The 17,653-nt window shown below is 37.8% G+C and overlaps 1 protein-coding gene across 5 annotated transcripts in view; it reads right to left on the bottom strand.

The window, feature by feature from the left end:
• Nucleotides 1–17,653, bottom strand: part of PPA2 (inorganic pyrophosphatase 2) — a 99,720-nt gene that overhangs the window by 9,742 nt on the left and 72,325 nt on the right. For 3 of the 5 annotated variants that reach the window (XM_032631828.1, XM_032631832.1, XM_032631830.1), the window contains one exon: nucleotides 2,257–11,553. In XM_032631828.1, the coding sequence (XP_032487719.1) occupies nucleotides 11,445–11,553 (109 nt within the window). In that variant the 3' untranslated portion in view covers nucleotides 2,257–11,444. Of the gene's footprint in view, nucleotides 1–2,256; nucleotides 11,554–13,220; nucleotides 13,451–17,653 lie in introns of those variants that run through there. The other 2 variants (XR_004349895.1, XM_032631829.1) reach the window with 2 other exon arrangements.

The following is a 17,653-nucleotide window of genomic DNA, read 5'->3' as shown; positions in this document are numbered from 1 at the left end:
TGTGTAGGCTTCCTGGTGGAGGGGACTAGTGCCTGTGTTGTGCTGGATGAGGCTGGATCTTGTCTCTCTAGTGGGCAGGTTCACGTCTGGTGGTGTGTTTTGGGGTGTCTGTGGCCTTATTATGATTTTAGGCAGCCTCTCTGCTAATGGGTGGGCTTGTGTTTCTGTTTTGCTAGTTGTTTGGCATGGGTTGTCCAGCACTGTGGCTTGCTGGTCGTTGAATGAAGCTGGGTGCTGGTGTTAAGATGGAGGTCTCTGGGAGATTTCCACCGTTTAATATTATGTGGAGCTGGGAGGTCTCTTGTTGACCAGTGTCCTGAAGTTGTCTCTCCTACCTCAGAGGCAGAGCCCTGACTCCTGGCTGGAGCACCAAGAGCCTTTCATCCACAAGGCTCAGAATAAAAGGGAGAAAAAGTAGAGAGAATTAGTAGAAGTATGAGTAAAGAAAGAAGGAAAGGAGGAAAGGAAGGAAGGAAGAAAGAAGCAAAGAAGGAAAGAAAGGAGGGAGGGAGGGAGGGAGGGAGGAATGAAGGAAGGAGGGAAAGACAGAAAGAAGAGGGAAAAAAGACAGAAAGATGATACAGTAAAAATAAAATAAAGTATAATATAGTTATTGAATTAAAAAATATTTAGAAAAAAAAAAAGGGACGGATAGAACCTTAGGACAAATGTTGGAAGCAAAGCTATACAGAGAAAATCTTACACAGAAGCATACACATACACCTTCACAAAAAGAGGTAAAGGGGGAAAAATCATAAATCCTGCTCCCAGAGACCACCTCCTCAATTTGGGGTGATTCGTTGTCTAAAGGAGGGAAGGAAGGAAGGAAAGAAAGAAAGAACGAAGGTAAAGTATAATAAAGTTATTACAATTAATTATTAAGAAAAAGAATTTAAAAAAAAAAATCATGGACGGATAGAGCCCTAGGACAAATGGTGGAAGCAAGAGTATACAGACAAGATCTCACACAGAAGCATTCACGTACACATTCACAAAAAGAGGAAAAGGGAAAAAAAATCATAGATCTCGCTCCTAAATTCCCCCTCTTCAATTTGGGATCATTCCTTGTCTCTTCAGGTATTCCACAGATGCAGGGTATATCAAGTTGATTGTGGAGCTTTAATCCGCTACTTCTGTGGCTGCTGGGAGAGATTTCCCTTTCTCTTCTTTGTTCTCACAGCTCACAGGAGCTCAGCTTTGGATTTGGCCCTGTCTCTGCGTGTAGGTCGCTGGGGGGCGTCTGTTTTTTCGCTCAGACAGGACGGGGTTAAAGGAGCCGCTGATTGGGGCCTCCTGGTCACTCAGGCCGGGGGTTGGGGGATGGGGGAAGGAGGGGCACTGCGTGCGGGGCGGGCCTGCGGCGGCAGAGGCAGCGTGACGTTGCGGCAGAGGCCGGCGTGACGTTGCACCAGCCTGAGGCCCGCCGTGCGTTGTCCCGGGGAAGTTGTCCCTGGATCCCGGGAACCTGGCAGTGGCGGGCTGCACAGGCTCCGCGGAAGAGGGGTGTGACCTGTGCTCGCACACAGGCCCCTTGGTGGCGGCAGCAGCAGCCTTAGCGTCTCCCACCTGGCTCTGGGGTCCGCGGTTTTAGCCGCGGCTCGCGCCCGTCTCTGGGGTTTGCGCTTTCAGCCGCGGCTCGCGCCCGTCTCTGGGGTTCGCGCTTTTAGCCACGGCTCGCGCCCGTCTCTGGAGATCCTTTAAGCAGCGCTCTTAAACCCCTCTCCTCGCGCACCAGGAAACAAAGAGGGAAGAAAAAGTCTCTTGCCTCTTCGGCAGGTGCAGGCTTTTCCCCTAACTCCCTCCCGGCTAGTCGTGGTGCACTAACCCCTTCAGGCTATGTTCAAGCCGCCAACCCCAGTCCTCTCCCTGAGCTCCGTCCAAAACCAAAACCCAAGCCTCAGCTCGCAGCCCCGCCCGCCCCGGCGGGTGAGCAGACAAGCCTCTCGGGTTGGTGAGTGCTGGTCGGCACCGATCGTCTGTGCAGGAATCTCCCCGCTTTGCCCTCCGCACTCGTCGCTGTGCACTACTCCGCGGTCCCGAATCTCCCCCCTCCTGTCCTCCCGCAGTCTCCGCCCGCGGAGGGGCTTCCTAGTGTGTGGAAACTTTTCCTCCTTCACAGCTCCCTCCCACTGGTGCAGGTGCCGTCCTTATTCTTTTGTCTCTGTTTTTTCTTTTGCCCTACCCAGGTATGTGGGGAGTTTCTTGCCTTTTGGGAGGTCTGAGGTCTTCTGCCAGCCTTCAGTAGGAGTTCTGTAGGAGTTGTTCCACGTGTGGATGTATTTCTGGTGTATCCGTGGGGAGGAAGGCGATCTCCGCGTCTTACTCTTCCGCCATCTTCAAGGTCCCCCCGAATATGAACTATTAAACAACTGTTTTGTACTCCTTCAGATAACCCCACCAGGTCCCTATAAGCATTTTCACCTGCAGGTTACATTTGTTCAAATTAATTAACAAACATGACACACTCAACCAACATAAAAGCTTGCTTTACTACATGATATGAAGACTGATGTTCTTTTACTTTATTATAAGGATTCAAAATTAAAGAGAAAAAAGTTCCTGATTTTTCATTCAGGTGCAGTAGGGTTTTAGTTGAATTAAATTACCTTGGGTATTCTCTCCCTACATTATGTTTCCATGGTTCATAACGCAGTTACTCTATATTCATTTTTCTTCTTCTTCCAGTTTTACTGAGAATAATTGACATACAGCACTGTGTAAGTTTAGGGTGTACAACATAATGATTTAACTTACATCATGAAATGATGACCTCAATATGTTTAGTGAACAGCCATCATCTCATATAGATACAAAATTAAAGAAACAGAAAACACATTTTTCCTCGTGATGAGCACTCAGGCTTTACTCTCTTAACAACTCTCACATGTAACATACAGTGGCATGAATGCTATTTAGCCTACTCTACCGCGTATCTCTAGTAGTTACTTATCTTATGACTGGGAGTTTGCACCTTTTGACTGCCTTCATTCGATTCTTCCTCCCCCCACCCACCGCTCTGGTAACAGCAAATCTGATCTCTTTTTCTGAGTGTGTTTGTTTGTTGCAGTATAAATGACCTACCACACTAGGTTAGTTCCTGGTGCACAATATAGTGATTCGGTATTTCTATGCGTTACAAAATAATCTTACCATCTGTCACCATACAAAGATTTTACAGTATTATTGACTACATTCCCCTTGCTGTACACTTCATCCCCATGATTCATCTATTTTGTAACGAAGTTTGTACCTCAATCTCCCTCATCTATATTCATTTTATTTTCACATTTCTTTTCTGATTTCTGCTTTATAAATCAACAAAACGTGACCAATTCTTAGTTATCCACTAACAAAATGTAAGAGTTTTTTTGTTTTTTTTTTAACATATTTTATTTATTTGGCTGCACCGGGTCTTCATTGTGGCATGCGGGATCTAGTTCCCCGACCAGGGATTGAACCCCAGCCCCCTGCTCTGGGAGTGCGAAGTCTTAACCACTGGACCACCAGGGAAGTCCCTGTAAGAGTATTTTAGGTTTATGTTAGTTTAATCTACTTCCTCTTCCTTTCAAGAATGTATACAATTGGCTAGTAGCTGAAAAAAATTATTTTACTTTCATCTCCTTTGTTCATCTTTGAGTGGTAATGCAGTGAAGCTTTTAGGAGGAAAGAAACGGAAAGGAAGAGGGAGATATACTAGAATCAGATCCTGATTTACCAAGAAAATACATCATTTAAATTTTTTAATAGTAAACTGCCACAAAGATGTTCATTTTCAGAGTCACAAATAAAACAAATCTGTATGGCATAAATATTGTAGCATGACCTCATTAGAAAAATCACATCCACAGAAAGGTTCCACTCTAAAGGGAAACACAGTCCTCTTTGATGGAGATGTAAAGTGAGTGCCCACAGAGGGAAGGGTCTCTTGCCTAGGCAGTACAAGAGGTCCAAGCAACCCTGGTAATAAGACGGCATCCCAGACAGAGTGATTTCAGAACTTAGTTTTGAGTCGGCTTGATTTAAAAAACCAGAAGCCAAGGATTGTCATCTTGTTCTGAGATGTGCAAGGAAACTATTCTTGATGTCATCAATAGCTTTAAGCAGAGATGAAGTACATGCCCAAAGGAAATGATCTGAGAAGCATGCTGTTAAAAGTCCTATCCAACAACTATAATGAGCTGTAACATTATTCTTCTGGTCATTACTTTTCATATTTGAAACTATTTAAAAATATTCATTAGTTGGTAGTTTCCCATTAGAGCACAGAACCCCAAAGTTGCTGCTTTATTGATTATCTTTGTTGTGGGCCTCTAAAAAAATGTTAATATGGCTTTGGTGTGAATTTTTTTAAGTGCTATTGCTTTTAAGCGATAACAATGCCTCAGACTCACATCAGACACTTTTGATGATGGATTCACCTAAAGTCCTTCGCCTGGTTACGTAAACTCAAACATGCGTTTATGAGATTGCTGGTAAAGTTTAGGGATGAAAGAGGTGGCCACGGTATATACTGATGTTAACTGCCCCCGTACGGAATAACCAACTGTTCAGGTGCTATTTGTTGAAAACTTATTACTTGGAAAATCAGTTGTCCACATATATGTAGGTCTATTTCTGGATTTGTTTTAACTGATCGTTCTCTAGTTTTATACCATTACTATACTATTTTGATTACTGTAGCTGTATAAAATGTCTGTAAAGAACAAAGCTGGTATTCTAACTTTGTTCTTTACACAGTTGTTGAGTCTAATCTAGGTCCTTAGTATTCACATACATGAGTTTGTTAATTTCCACAAAAAAGTGTATTACAATCTGATTGATACTGCATTAAATCTATAGATCAATTTGAGAACTGACATCATAACAATATTGAGTCTTCCAACCCACGAACATGATACATCTTCCCATTTATTTAGTTCTCTGATATCTATGGGCAATGTTTTACAGTTTTCAGGGTACAGGTTCTTCACTTTTTTTTTTCCAGATTTATTCCTAAGTGTTTCATATTTTTGAAGCAATTATAAATAATGTATTTATTTTTCATTAATTTTTGTTCCTAATATATAAAAATACAATTGCTAATTGTATATTGAGCTTATATCTTGCAACCTTGCTAAAATCACTTATTCTAGTATCTTTAGATTTTATGGAATATTTAATATAGACATTCATGCCATCTTCCTTTATAACCTGGATGCCTTTTCCTTCTTTTTAATGCCTTCCTGCACGGCTAGAAGCTTCACTACAATGCTTAATAAAAGCAGTGGGGTCCGAGGTCTAGAGTTGTAGAGTTGTATTTACAGAAAGGTTTTTAAGTGCAAATTTAAGTTGCTTATGCCTATTTCTTCTTCAGTGAGTTTTGGTAGTTTATGTATTTCAAGGAATCTGCCCATTTCATCCAGCTTGTGAAATTAACTGGTATACAGTTTTTTCACAATATTTCTCTATTGTTCTCCTAATAGCTCCTAAATCAGTTAGTGATGCCACTTGTCTCATTCCTGACATTAAGATTTGTCTTCTCTCTTTTCTTTCCTGAACATTCTGGCTAAAGGGTTTATCAGTTTTGCTGGTCTCAAAGAGTCAATTTTTGGTTTCATTAATTTTCTGTGTTGTTTTTCTGGGCATACAAATTCTCTTAATTATGAAATATCAATACTTCAAACACACAGAAAATGAAGAGACCATTATAACACATATCTACTCTCTAGATTTTTTTAGAGTTAACATTGTTATTTCAGAAAAGTTACAAGTGAAGTCTCTTTTTCTCCCAACTCATCAAAAATAAAGACCTTATTTATTTTATTCCCTCTCAGAAATAACTTCTCCTAACCACTATGCTGAAACTGGTGTTATTGTTCTATTTATGTTTCTAAAATGCGAGCAATGTATCTGCTTGTATTCATTAAAAATATATGGTGCTGCTTTGGGTGTTTTAAAATTTACTTCAACAATGCATACTATATCCTGCTGCAAATGCTTTTTTCACCCAATACTGCACTTTCAGGTTTTATCCATGTAGAGTCATATAGTTCTAATTCACATATTTTACCTGTGGTATCGTATTCCACTGTACAAATATACTACAGTTTATTTACCCAGTTTTCTATTGACAGACATTTGCCCAGTTCCAACTTTCCCATGTCTGATCATAAAAACGTATGTATTAGTGTCTCTGTAGGATGTACGTCTAGAAAGGTAACTTCAGAGTAGTGGGTTATAAGCATCTTCAACTATACTAGAAATCACGTAATTGCTCTTCAGGTAGCTGTACTAATTTACACTCCTATAAAGCATATCAACAAGTACGAATGGTCTCCCTTCTCCACTTGCTTAAAAACACTTGTAAACGTTTGCCTATCTGATAACTATGAAATTTGCACTATGTCTTAATTTGATTTCATTGATCACTGGGGAAATACAGCAGATTTTCACATATTTACTGTAATTTAAATATTCTCTCTTGTGAGTTGCCCAGTCATACTTTTGCCCATTTTTTTTCCTACTGGTTATTTTTTCTTGTTGATTTGAATAAGTTGTTAATCCTTTTGTCACTTATATGCAAGTACCTTCTCCAATCAATGGCTTATCTTTTTGACTTATTTTGTGGTATCTTTAATTGTTTACAGCTTGAAAAAAAACTTTAAATTTGTCAGTCTTTTCTAGGTTATTCATGGCACTTTAATATTCCATATACATTTTAGGATTATCTTACCAAGTTCAGTGAAAAACCCTATTGAAATTCTGATTAAAAACAGATTGACTTCATTAATTAATATGGGATAAATTGTCATTTTCATAATAAGTATTCCTTTAAACTGTTGATAAGTCTATTTGGGTTTTCTGTTTATTCTTGATTTGACATTGTAATTTATATTTTTTAAAAATTGTCAATTCATCTGTGTTTAGAAAGGTATTGCCAAAAGCAATTTAGAATGTTCCTTTCTTTCTTTTTTTTTGGCCACACCGCGTGGCACATGGGATCTTAGTTCCTGAAAAGGGATCGAACCCATGCCCCCTGTCTCCCCTGTAGTGGAAGCATGGAGTCTACCAGGGAAGTCCTGAGTATTCCTTTCTGACTACTTACATATCTCCTGTGTCTGTAATAATGTCTTAATTTTAATTTTTGATATTTTTATTTATGGCTTCTCTATTTCACTGTCTTTCCTGTAATAAGCTTGTCTATATTATTAGCCTTAAAAGAAGAAAACCCAGCTTTTATTTAAATTGATCCTTTTCATCATCTCCTTGTTTTCCATTTCATTAAATATTTGCTCTACTCTTTATAATTTTCTCTCTTATAATGTAAAAAGATAGAAAAAAACAGAGTGCTTGTTGAGTTGAATGTTCAGCCTCTCAATTTTCTTTCTTCATTTCTGCTGTACAGTTAATTTCTCTCAAAAATTATTTTTGCTGCATCATGCAAGTTTTGACATAGAGTGATTTAGTTGTCATTCAATTTAAAATATTTTATAATTTTTCATAATTCATTTTTTTGCGGCATGACTTGAGATGTATTTTTAGTTTCCAAACAACACAGATTTGGGGTTTTTTTCTTTTAATATTTTTACAGCTGATTAGCAACCTTGTTATACTGTTGACAAAGAAAGTGGTCTGCATTACCTCAACTCTTTGGTATTTTTTTTCCAACTCTTTGTGGCCTAACATATACTTAATTTTTGGAAGTATCCACATGTACTAGAAAAAACAATCTATTCTCTAATTATATATATTGATAAAGCTTGTAAATTTTGCTCCCATCTTCTCAATATATTTTCCAAATAACACTTTATATACAGTAAAGGATCCTAAAACTAGCATCTTAAATCCCAGAATCAACTGTCATTAAATATCAACTGATATTAGATCTGAAAGGAAAACTACATGTGTGCACACACGCACACTCATGTGTGCACACACACACACAAACATACATTCCTTGTTCCCTATAAAGGCTCTGAACCTTGTTCCCTGAAATAAATCTCCAACTTCTGGTCATACAGTCTTCAAAAACTGGGAAAGAGTCCTACCTTTTGGGCTATAAAAAAGACACACTATCCAAAAAAATGTAATTGGGTGGTCCTGTGGTTGAACTACCACTGAGAGTTACTCCTGTTGCTGGTGGCCACACACTGTAGCCCAGAGTAACCAACTGCCTCTGTGGATCCCTAGTGTGTTCATATCTAAGTAGCAAACCTTGTTTTTGACACAGCCATGCCTTTCATGGTTGTATATAATTCAAACATCTGTATTTATAAACAAAATCCAATAACCTTTCTGACCATTTCAGTTCTCCTTATCCTCCTCAGATCAGCTATCCTTCTTAAGATCTCTAACCTACGTCTGATAAATTACTTCTGTAGATATTTTCTCTTTTGTTTCTAAAATGCATCCAAATAATAGTCATCAGGGTGTTGGCTTTTATTTTATTTTTCTTGGTTATGGTGACACTATTTTTCCTAATTTAATTGATCTGTACATATTGTTGGGTGACCACTTAATGATTTTGGGGGGAGGCCTCAATGCTACTACACTTAATTGTATTTTGATCAATATATGTTCACCAGTATATGCTTCCTGCAACAGTTCTCCTAATCCCTCAAGAGTTTAGTCCATTTCTTTTCTTTGTATACTTTAAACGTATATGTTCACCAAAACCGATTACTTGATCCTAAAATCTCACCTAATTAACGATCATTCTGAATATTCTGTGAATATACATCTAGAAAGTGAAAACTTGTATTACTATCTGGCCCTGTTTTAAGCATAACTTCGGGCTCATTTATTTATCTATTTTTTATTTTTTAAAGATTTTTTGATGTGGACCATTTTTAAAGTCTTTATTGAATTTGATACAATATTGCTTCTGTTTTATTTACTTTTTTGGTTTTTTTTGGCCACGAGGCATGTGGGATCTTAGCTCCCCGATCAGGGATCGAACCCACACCCACTGCACTGGAAGGCAAAGTCTTAACCACTGGACCACCAGGGAAGTCCCCAGACTCATTTAACATCTACACATCTGTCTTAAGATAATATTACCTAAGTTGATTAACTTGTTAGAATGAGTTCACTTATTCTAAGTCCACTAATAAACCTTGGGGTTATAATTCGTTTCCATACAGGCCCAGGATTGATGTGGTCTGAATATGATCAAGTTTGATAGATGACTTTAATGTCTTAAGTTATTCTGAGCAAGCAAAGGACAAACAAAAGCTGACAGTACTTTGAAGTCAGTGCAACATTCAATATATAGCAAAAGAGAGAGATCTGGGAATATGTACCTAAGTAATGCTGATTCAAACATCTCAATGTGGTTGTGAAGAGATAAAATGCCAAGTCAAAATGCTCTGATTACAAAGAATTTCATCATTACAAGTTGATAAAATTTGCAGGAGAAATTGTTACCTAATCTGAGCTTCTGAATCACTAATGAGGCTGCTAATAGAGCAATTCTTTGATTTACAAATTTTTAATGGTGAAATCCCATATACAGTAAATTCCACTAGAGCTGATGACGAGGGACTGCTTTCTCCGCATTTTGATTCTACCATAGTTTCCTCAGTGAAAAATCAGTATAGCACCTTCTTCATTATTATGAAACACAACAAAGCTACCAAACCATGTAATTAAAGCTGGATGTTAATGCTTCTGAATTCTAATCTTGTTTCCCAAATCAAACTATCCAGATCATATCCATGTTCTCCAATTATTATTTTTTTCCAAGAGGACTTTTCCTACTAATATGCTAGGAAAAAACTTTTTAAAAAAGATGTAATATTGAAACTTTATTCTTACAGCTAATTTTAAGACAAGTATCTATTATATCTATCATTTATAAAACCCAAACTAAAATGAATGAAACAGTCTTAATCTGAGATTAGTGGGAGACTACGTGAATAAAGTTTTTAATTTGTTTTCCTTAATTTTTTTCTTAAAGAATTAATAATAAATATTGATGAGAACTAAGTTCAGAATGTAATGACACAGATATAAAACTGAAAACTTGAAGAAAATACACCGATATTGTAGCCTGCACTACTGTCATGGCTCCCCTGCATCTTCCCTTGCTTCCCCAGCCCGTTCTCACCAACGCAGCCAGAATGATCTTGTTAAAAAATCTAAGTCAGATCATATCACTCCCTCAATGGTTCTTTCTTATTCAGAATAAGAAATGAAATTCTTAAAGTAGTCTCTAAGGGTATTTTACAGTGTCTTTCATAATAATTTGCCTCCATTTTCACCCCCAGATCCATGCATTTCTGATCTCATCTCCTCCTTTCTCCCTTAGACTCTTTCTACTCCACCAGCCACTGTGGCTCCTCGGTTATTTCTTGAACATGTCAGGTACCCACTTGCCTCATGGCCTTTGGGCTGCAGCATGGAATTCTCTTCCTTTACATAGTCACTTGGCTCAGTCCCTTACCTTCTACAAATCTTGACTCAGGTCCGTTCTCCCCTCAGTGGGGCTGTTCCCTACTACTTTTCAATCACTACAACTCCCATCCCACTCCTGACACTTTATCCCCTCTTCCCTCATTCATTTTTCATCATAGCATTTATCGCATTCACAAACACTATATATTTCACTTGTGTATTTATTATCCATCACCCCAACCTAGAATGTTAAGCTATACGAGGAAAGAGGTTTTTGTGTCTTTTAATACTGCATCCCCAGCACCTAGATTCTAACCACACGTAGCAGGCAATAATTAAATAACTGATTAATTAATGGAAAAAAAATTCAAAGCAGCCATTGTAAGCAAACATTTTTGTTGTTCCTTAAGATCTAAATTCACTAGTTTCTATCCGATAATTAAGAGAAAAAATACCCCAAACCCCTCAATTTATAAATGGGATTTCTAGCCTAAGATCACTCCTGAACACACTTTACACAGCAACATTACTTGATTATCTGAATTTGAATTTCCTTATTTAGTGGTTTCCAAATCAAGCATTACTTTGCTAATAAATTCAGTTGCCTCCAGGCAGTATTATCACTAAGACATGTAAAATCCAAGGGTATCTTCTTAGTTAAGAGAAGGAAAGCTGTGAGGTAACCAAACTAAATGGGAAAAAAAAAAAAAAAAAGGAAAAGAGATGTATTTATTTCATTTTTTTTGAGCCGAAATGCACCTGTGCCAGCAGCCAGTCACAATTTAGACACTGGATTGTGGATAACTCATGGGAACAGGTCAGTACAGAGGAGGGCAAATGCATTCACACAACAATAAACTGGTGAAAAATAGTATCATATGAAATCAAGTTAAGTGGTTAATGTACTTTAGAAAACAGAAATACAACTAAAAGGTTTTAAGGTTTTTAATCTAAATTCCCTGCATGAAAAAATAATTTTAATGTTATTTTAAAATTTTATGCTCCCCAAAAGTCTTGATACATTTCACTGCTAGATTTTTCAGAATTTCTGCTAGACTTCCCCATGACATTTATAAGAATAAAGGATGCCTTGGACATTTGTTCCTTACCGATTCAACTAATGATCTTGCTTCCTCTTGAGAGCAATGGAAAGGGCTATCACATACCTGCACATTTGTGCTGGAGAGGAAAAGAGAATATTATTATTAAACAGGATAAAAAGGAGCAATTACCAAAAGAAAACCAGCTCTCAAGTGCTTTACATTTGAGTGTATGATCCCAGCCAATAGTTGTTGAGTCTTTGGATCTCAGTGGATAATAACATACACACACACACACACACTCTCTCTCTGTCTCTCACTCACTCACTCAAAAGGAGACAAGAGACCTTCTAATGCAGAATGCTAGAGCACTGCAGAAATGTGATTAAGATACCCTGAAAAAGGACCTGGATGAATATAAATTAGGACAACTGGGGTCTTGTACATTCTTTCAGACAAAGTTATAAATATAAAGTGCTCCATAGCATTGCACCCTCCAGAATTAAAAAAAAAAAATCAAATGATAGTATACAAATTTAAATAATCTCCTGGTACATAAAAGGCTATTCCACTACTCTTCACCTTTACTGAAGAAAAAGGAAAAAACAAATTTGACCCATAGGACGACGACCACGAGGAAGAATTTTCCTCTAAGTGAGGTGATAAACACTGTAATTGGCTGCTGATAGATGCTGTAGAATCTCTTTCTCAGACAGGTATGGAACACTAAGCTAACAGTGGTGAGAAGAAACCACAGGAACATGAAAGCTCAGTTTTTGTACAAGTAAGGAAGTTTAGCAAGGCATAGACAGCAGCTCCTCCCATGACCAGTAAAGGCTCTATAAAGTCCAAAGTCTTCCCACACAGTGGGGACTAGCATGCTATCTCCACAAACATGCTGCCCACCACCTATTTCTTACCTCCTAGATGAAAGCAAATGCATCATTCCCCTCAAATGTATTAAGTCTGATTTTTGAAAATTTCATCAAAGAAATCAGATTAAAATGGATATAGAAAAAGGTAGTAGAGAAGGGCATTAAAGCCAAATTAATTTTTCAGAATTGAAGAAATAATTGATTAGCAGATCCCTAAAGGAGATAATTAATAGATGAAACACACACATGCACACACACACCCACACACACGCATGTGTGCTCTCCAAGTGGATCTAAGGGATGTACATTATCAAATTTATTTTGGCAATGGCTTTGTGAAATATGCTGGGATATATATGATAAAAAGATCTGTAGTTATTTATTTATCTTTTCAGCTACATCTGCCCATAATCAGACACTGGGTACATAGCAATTATGAAAGTGGTCATTTTGCTCTCTATCCAGACTCAAAATGTGGAATTTGTTTTCATTCTTGGCATAAGTGATGATGTTTGATGAAAGGTGGCATTATCATCTTTAAGACTAAACTATGTTATACTCTCTTCTTCATACCCACGTTTAAGTAAGCTAAAAACTGAAAAAGGTAAGGCTTTATAAGTTAGATGTTTCTCTAAAGAAAGTCAAAACTAAATTTAAAAGGAACAAGGCAAAAAACCAGATACTGAAAAATCTTAAGTGCTACTCTTCTGAAGAAAACATGGTGTATAGTACTAAATATGCTATACACCAGTGGTCCCCAACCTTGTTTGGCACCAGGGACCAGTTTTGTGGAAGACAATCTTTCCATGGACTGGAGTTGGGGGGTGGGGGTGGATGGTTTGGGGATGATTCAAGCGCATTACATTTATTGTGCACTTTATTTCTATTATTATTACTTTGTAATACATAATGAAATAATTATACAACTCACCATCATGCTGACAGGAGGCGGAGCTCAGACAGTAATGCGAGCGATGGGGAGCGGCTGTGAATACAGATGCAGCTTCGCTCACTCGCCCACCGCTCACCTCCTGCTGTGCGGCCCAGTTCCTAACTGGCCATGGACAGGTACTGGTCCGTGGCCTGGGGGGTGGGGGCCCCTGCTACACACAATGTTTTTAACATTAAAACTACACCAAAGTGAAACATTCCTTGGGAATTCTAGGAAAATGGTAATGAGAGAACAGGGAGTCCTGTAAATAGGGTTGTCAGATAAAACATAGAACACCCAGTTAAATTTGAACTACAGATAAACAGCAAATTATTTTTTAGTATAAGTATGTCCCAAGCAAACTATTTTTTTAGTATAAGTACGTGCCACGAGACATTTACATTAAAATCTGAAATTTAGATTTAAGGCGGTGTTCTCTATTTTTACCTGTTAAATCTAATAAACTATCTCTAAAGTAATCCTCTATTTCCACAACAAAGCAAAACCATCAACAGAAATATTAGAAAAGAAAGAAAATATTAAAGCCAGCACTGTAAATTTCAAAAACTGAGTAACTTTTAAAATATTCTGTGAATTTAAAGAAACTGAGTAACTTTTAAAATATCCCCAATAAAATATCTTGACAAGTAACCAGCTAGAATCTAGGAAGCCAACAAGCTCTACCAGTTTTCACCTTGGACCAATTATTAGTATGGCTGTTTCAAGAATTAAATGAAAGGTATATACAAATGGACTTAGGAGATTCTTGAATGATATATAAAATATAAAAGAGGAGAGATTACAAAAACCCCTTGTTACTATTTCTCCAATAGCCCCCCCTTTCTTTATAGCATTGTTTATTTCTACAAACAGTGCCATCCTCCTAAATATTCTTTTAGTTAATAAAGAATGCAGTCTGGGTTGCAATATACTTTCCTCAGGATTTAAGGAAGTGATTTTTACTTTGAATGTTTGAAGGTGTAATAAAAGGCATGTTATCAAGAAACATTTTAATTTTATCTGAATTGTCCCTTATACAAAAATAGTTAACACTGACTCATATTATTTATTGATTCAAAAAATTATTCTTATGCCATGTGTTAGGGACATTTCTAGATGCTGGGGATACAATGTTGAACCATGGAGCCCCCATGAACATTGTAATATTTAGGGTTCTTTCTAGCTTTCAAACTATGACTATAGCATACAAAAGGAGAAGCAGTATAACCACTTAAAGATGATGGTGCCTACTATAAATGAGATTAAAAATACTGACTGGGAAGAATGTGCTGCTTTCCTTTTTATAATAAGATATGAAATATTTTGTTCTAAATTTATAAACATTGTGTACCCTACACACAATCTTGATGATCAAAATAAGCAGATACAACATTAGAACAAAAGATCAACAATACCAAAATTTCTATGCACAACAAACCAAATTTCATTTACAAATAATAAAGATATATTAATAGCTATATAAAGGGCAAAATAAGTGATTAAATAAAAAGAAACAGGGGCTTCCCTGGTGGCGCAGTGGCTGAGAGTCCACCTGCCGATGCAGGGGACACGGGTTTGTGCCCCGGTCCGGGAAGATCCCACATGCCGCGGAGCGGCTGGGCCCGTGAGCCATGGCCTCTGAGCCTGTGCGTCCGGAGGCTGTGCTCCGCAACGGGAGAGGCCACAACAGTGAGAGGCCCGCGTACACCAAAAAAAAAAAAAAAAAAAGAAAGAAAAAAAAGAAACAGAAATAGAAAATTACCTGCAAATAATAAACATATACCTAAAAGATGAAATTTACAGGGCCAGCAATATGAAATTTTAGTAAAGAGAAGATTATTTTCTTCAAGACAATTTCAAATCAGACAAAGGCCCACACTCATGAGAATCCTCAAAGACAGTGCTCAGGATTCAGATTGCTCAAGGCTTTTCATTCTAAAGCGAAGTACTCAAGAAAAAAGGAGAGAGAAAATTTAAAGAGATAAGAATGATGATTTGGGTCCATAACCTCCAGAGTTTGTCAAAGAAAACTGACTTTGAAGTAAATCTATACAAAGCTAAAAGAACTGGAGCTATCCATATATGGATCAGATACACCTTCCTCTAGAAAGGTAAAAGAAACAACTTCAAGACATAAACAATTTGGAAGAATATATATACGAAAAAATATATATATATTTGAAATAAACCATGAAGAAAGGGTGAGAGGAGTTGAAGAGTAAACCCAAATGGCAAAAAGTATTTCTCCTACAAAGAATTTAAAGTTGTTTTTGGTAAAAACAGAAATAACAAAATTATCCCTGCTAAAAAAAATACGTAGCTTCCAGAGTAAACATTAAGCAGTGAGGAAAAGGAATAAAAATAACAATGACAAAACTTACTGTGATAAAGAAGATTATCAATTAAATAATTTAATAAATGCAGGGCTCCTGGAAACAGTAGAGTCACTACTGGATTTAAAAAACAACATCTAGGGACTTGCCAGGTGGCACAGTAGGGGTTAAGAATCCGCCTGCCAATGAAGGGGACATGGGTTCGAGCCCTGGTCCAGGAAGATCCCACGTACCGCAGAGCAACTAAGCCTGTGCACCACAACTACCGAGCCCGTGTGCCACAACTACTGAAACCTGTGCGCCTAGAGCCCGTGCTCCGCAACAAGAGAAGCCACTGCAATGAAAAGCCCGCGCACTGCAACACAGAGTAGCCCCCACTCGTCACAACTAGAGAAAGCCCGCGCGCGGCAACAAAGACCCAAGGCAGTCAAAAAATAAATAAATAAATTTATTTAAAAAGAAACATCTATTTGTTGGCTTTAAAATATTATTCAGCAATTACTCCAACAAGTATTTATTGAGTGACTACTACATGTCAAGGATAAGGAATATAAAGATGAATACAACATCTTTATTCATCTACTTTTTTTTTTTTTTTTTTTTTTTTGCGGTACACTGGCCTCTGACTGTTGTGGCCTCTCCCGTTGCGAGCACAGGCTCTGGACGCGCAGGCTCAGCGGCCATGGCTCACGGGCCCAGCCACTCCGTGGCATGTGGGATCTTCCCGGACCGGGGCACGAACCCGTGTCCCCTGCATCGGCAGGCGGACTCTCAACCACTGCACCATCAGGGAAGCCCTATTCGTCTACTTTTGAGGAACTTATACTCTAGAGGAGAAGACAAACTCATAAAACAAGCAGTTAATTAATAAATGCAGTGATAGGACTACACAGGGGGGCAAGGAATAGAGTGTAATGGCACCTTAGCAAGCACAAGGCTAGGATGAGGGAAAGTTTCCTAGAGAAAGCAAAGTCAAAACCAAGTCTTAAAAGATAAGTAAGTCAGCCATTTCAAGAAGTGAAAAGAAAATCATGGCAAAGGGAAACAAAATGAGTATGGCCCAGAGGTCAATAAGAAAACATGGTGTTTGTGAGGAGTGACAAGTGGTTCTAAGTTGTTGGAACACGAAAAAAGAGGCAAGAAGTGACAGAAAATGAGGCTGGACGGGTAGCAAGTGCCAAATCCTGGAAGGCCCTGTTTGTTCTTCTAAGAGAAGTTTGGATTTAATGGTTCTAAGCAGAGAAGCTCATCAGAAGCCAGGGAGCTTTTAAAACATACAGATGCTTAGACCCTACTCCTCAGAGATCCTAATTCGCCAGGTTTAAAGAAAAGGACAACACATTTGAATTTTCTAATGGTTTCCCTGGGTAATTGTGCTGTACTATACGTTGTTTGAGAGAACTGCTGTGATAATGTCTTCAGTTCAGACCTAAACTGATTTGCGTGGGGAGAACAGGTTAAGAAGGAAGGGGGGATGGTTTGGTAATCAATAACAGAGTACACTGTAAGGAACTGAGAGAGAGAAGCAATTCATTAGGTAAAGACAAAGGAAAGAAAAATTTTATTAATATAAATATATTTTAAAACTTTAGTGACAAAAACTAAAGAAAATATGGACAAAAATGAGTTAAAATTCTGAATATTTTGACTTGAAATTATCTAGATGTGTAAAATTTATAACCAGAAACTTATATTCTAAAAATTTTCAAGCTAAAAACATTAATTTTGTTGTATTCTTTGAAAACACAGAGGAAGAGTAAAGCTGTTGAGAGAGTAGGTTTGAAGTCTGGCTTAAATCCATCACACAGTGAGACCTTCGATAGGTCACAATCTCTACGTGGCCTCAATTCCCTCATATGTAAAATGGATATAATAATGATACACATCTTATAGGGTTCTGGTGAATATTAATTAGATAATACATATAAAACTCTTAGAACCTGAAAACTACTAGAGTTCAATAAATGTCAATTCTTATTGCTAATGTCATCCTTATCATTACCTAGGAGGCTACAGCAAAATGACTCCACAGAGCATAGAAATAAAGCTACCTTCACAGTAAAGATAATTAGAATCAGCATAGAAGGAATGCTATCAAGC

Source organism: Phocoena sinus, chromosome 5 (assembly GCF_008692025.1).
Source record: "Phocoena sinus isolate mPhoSin1 chromosome 5, mPhoSin1.pri, whole genome shotgun sequence".
Taxonomy (NCBI): Eukaryota; Metazoa; Chordata; class Mammalia; order Artiodactyla; family Phocoenidae; genus Phocoena; species Phocoena sinus.
The sequence above is the reverse complement of the archived record's forward strand: the minus strand, read 5'-3'. Positions and strand labels throughout refer to the sequence as shown.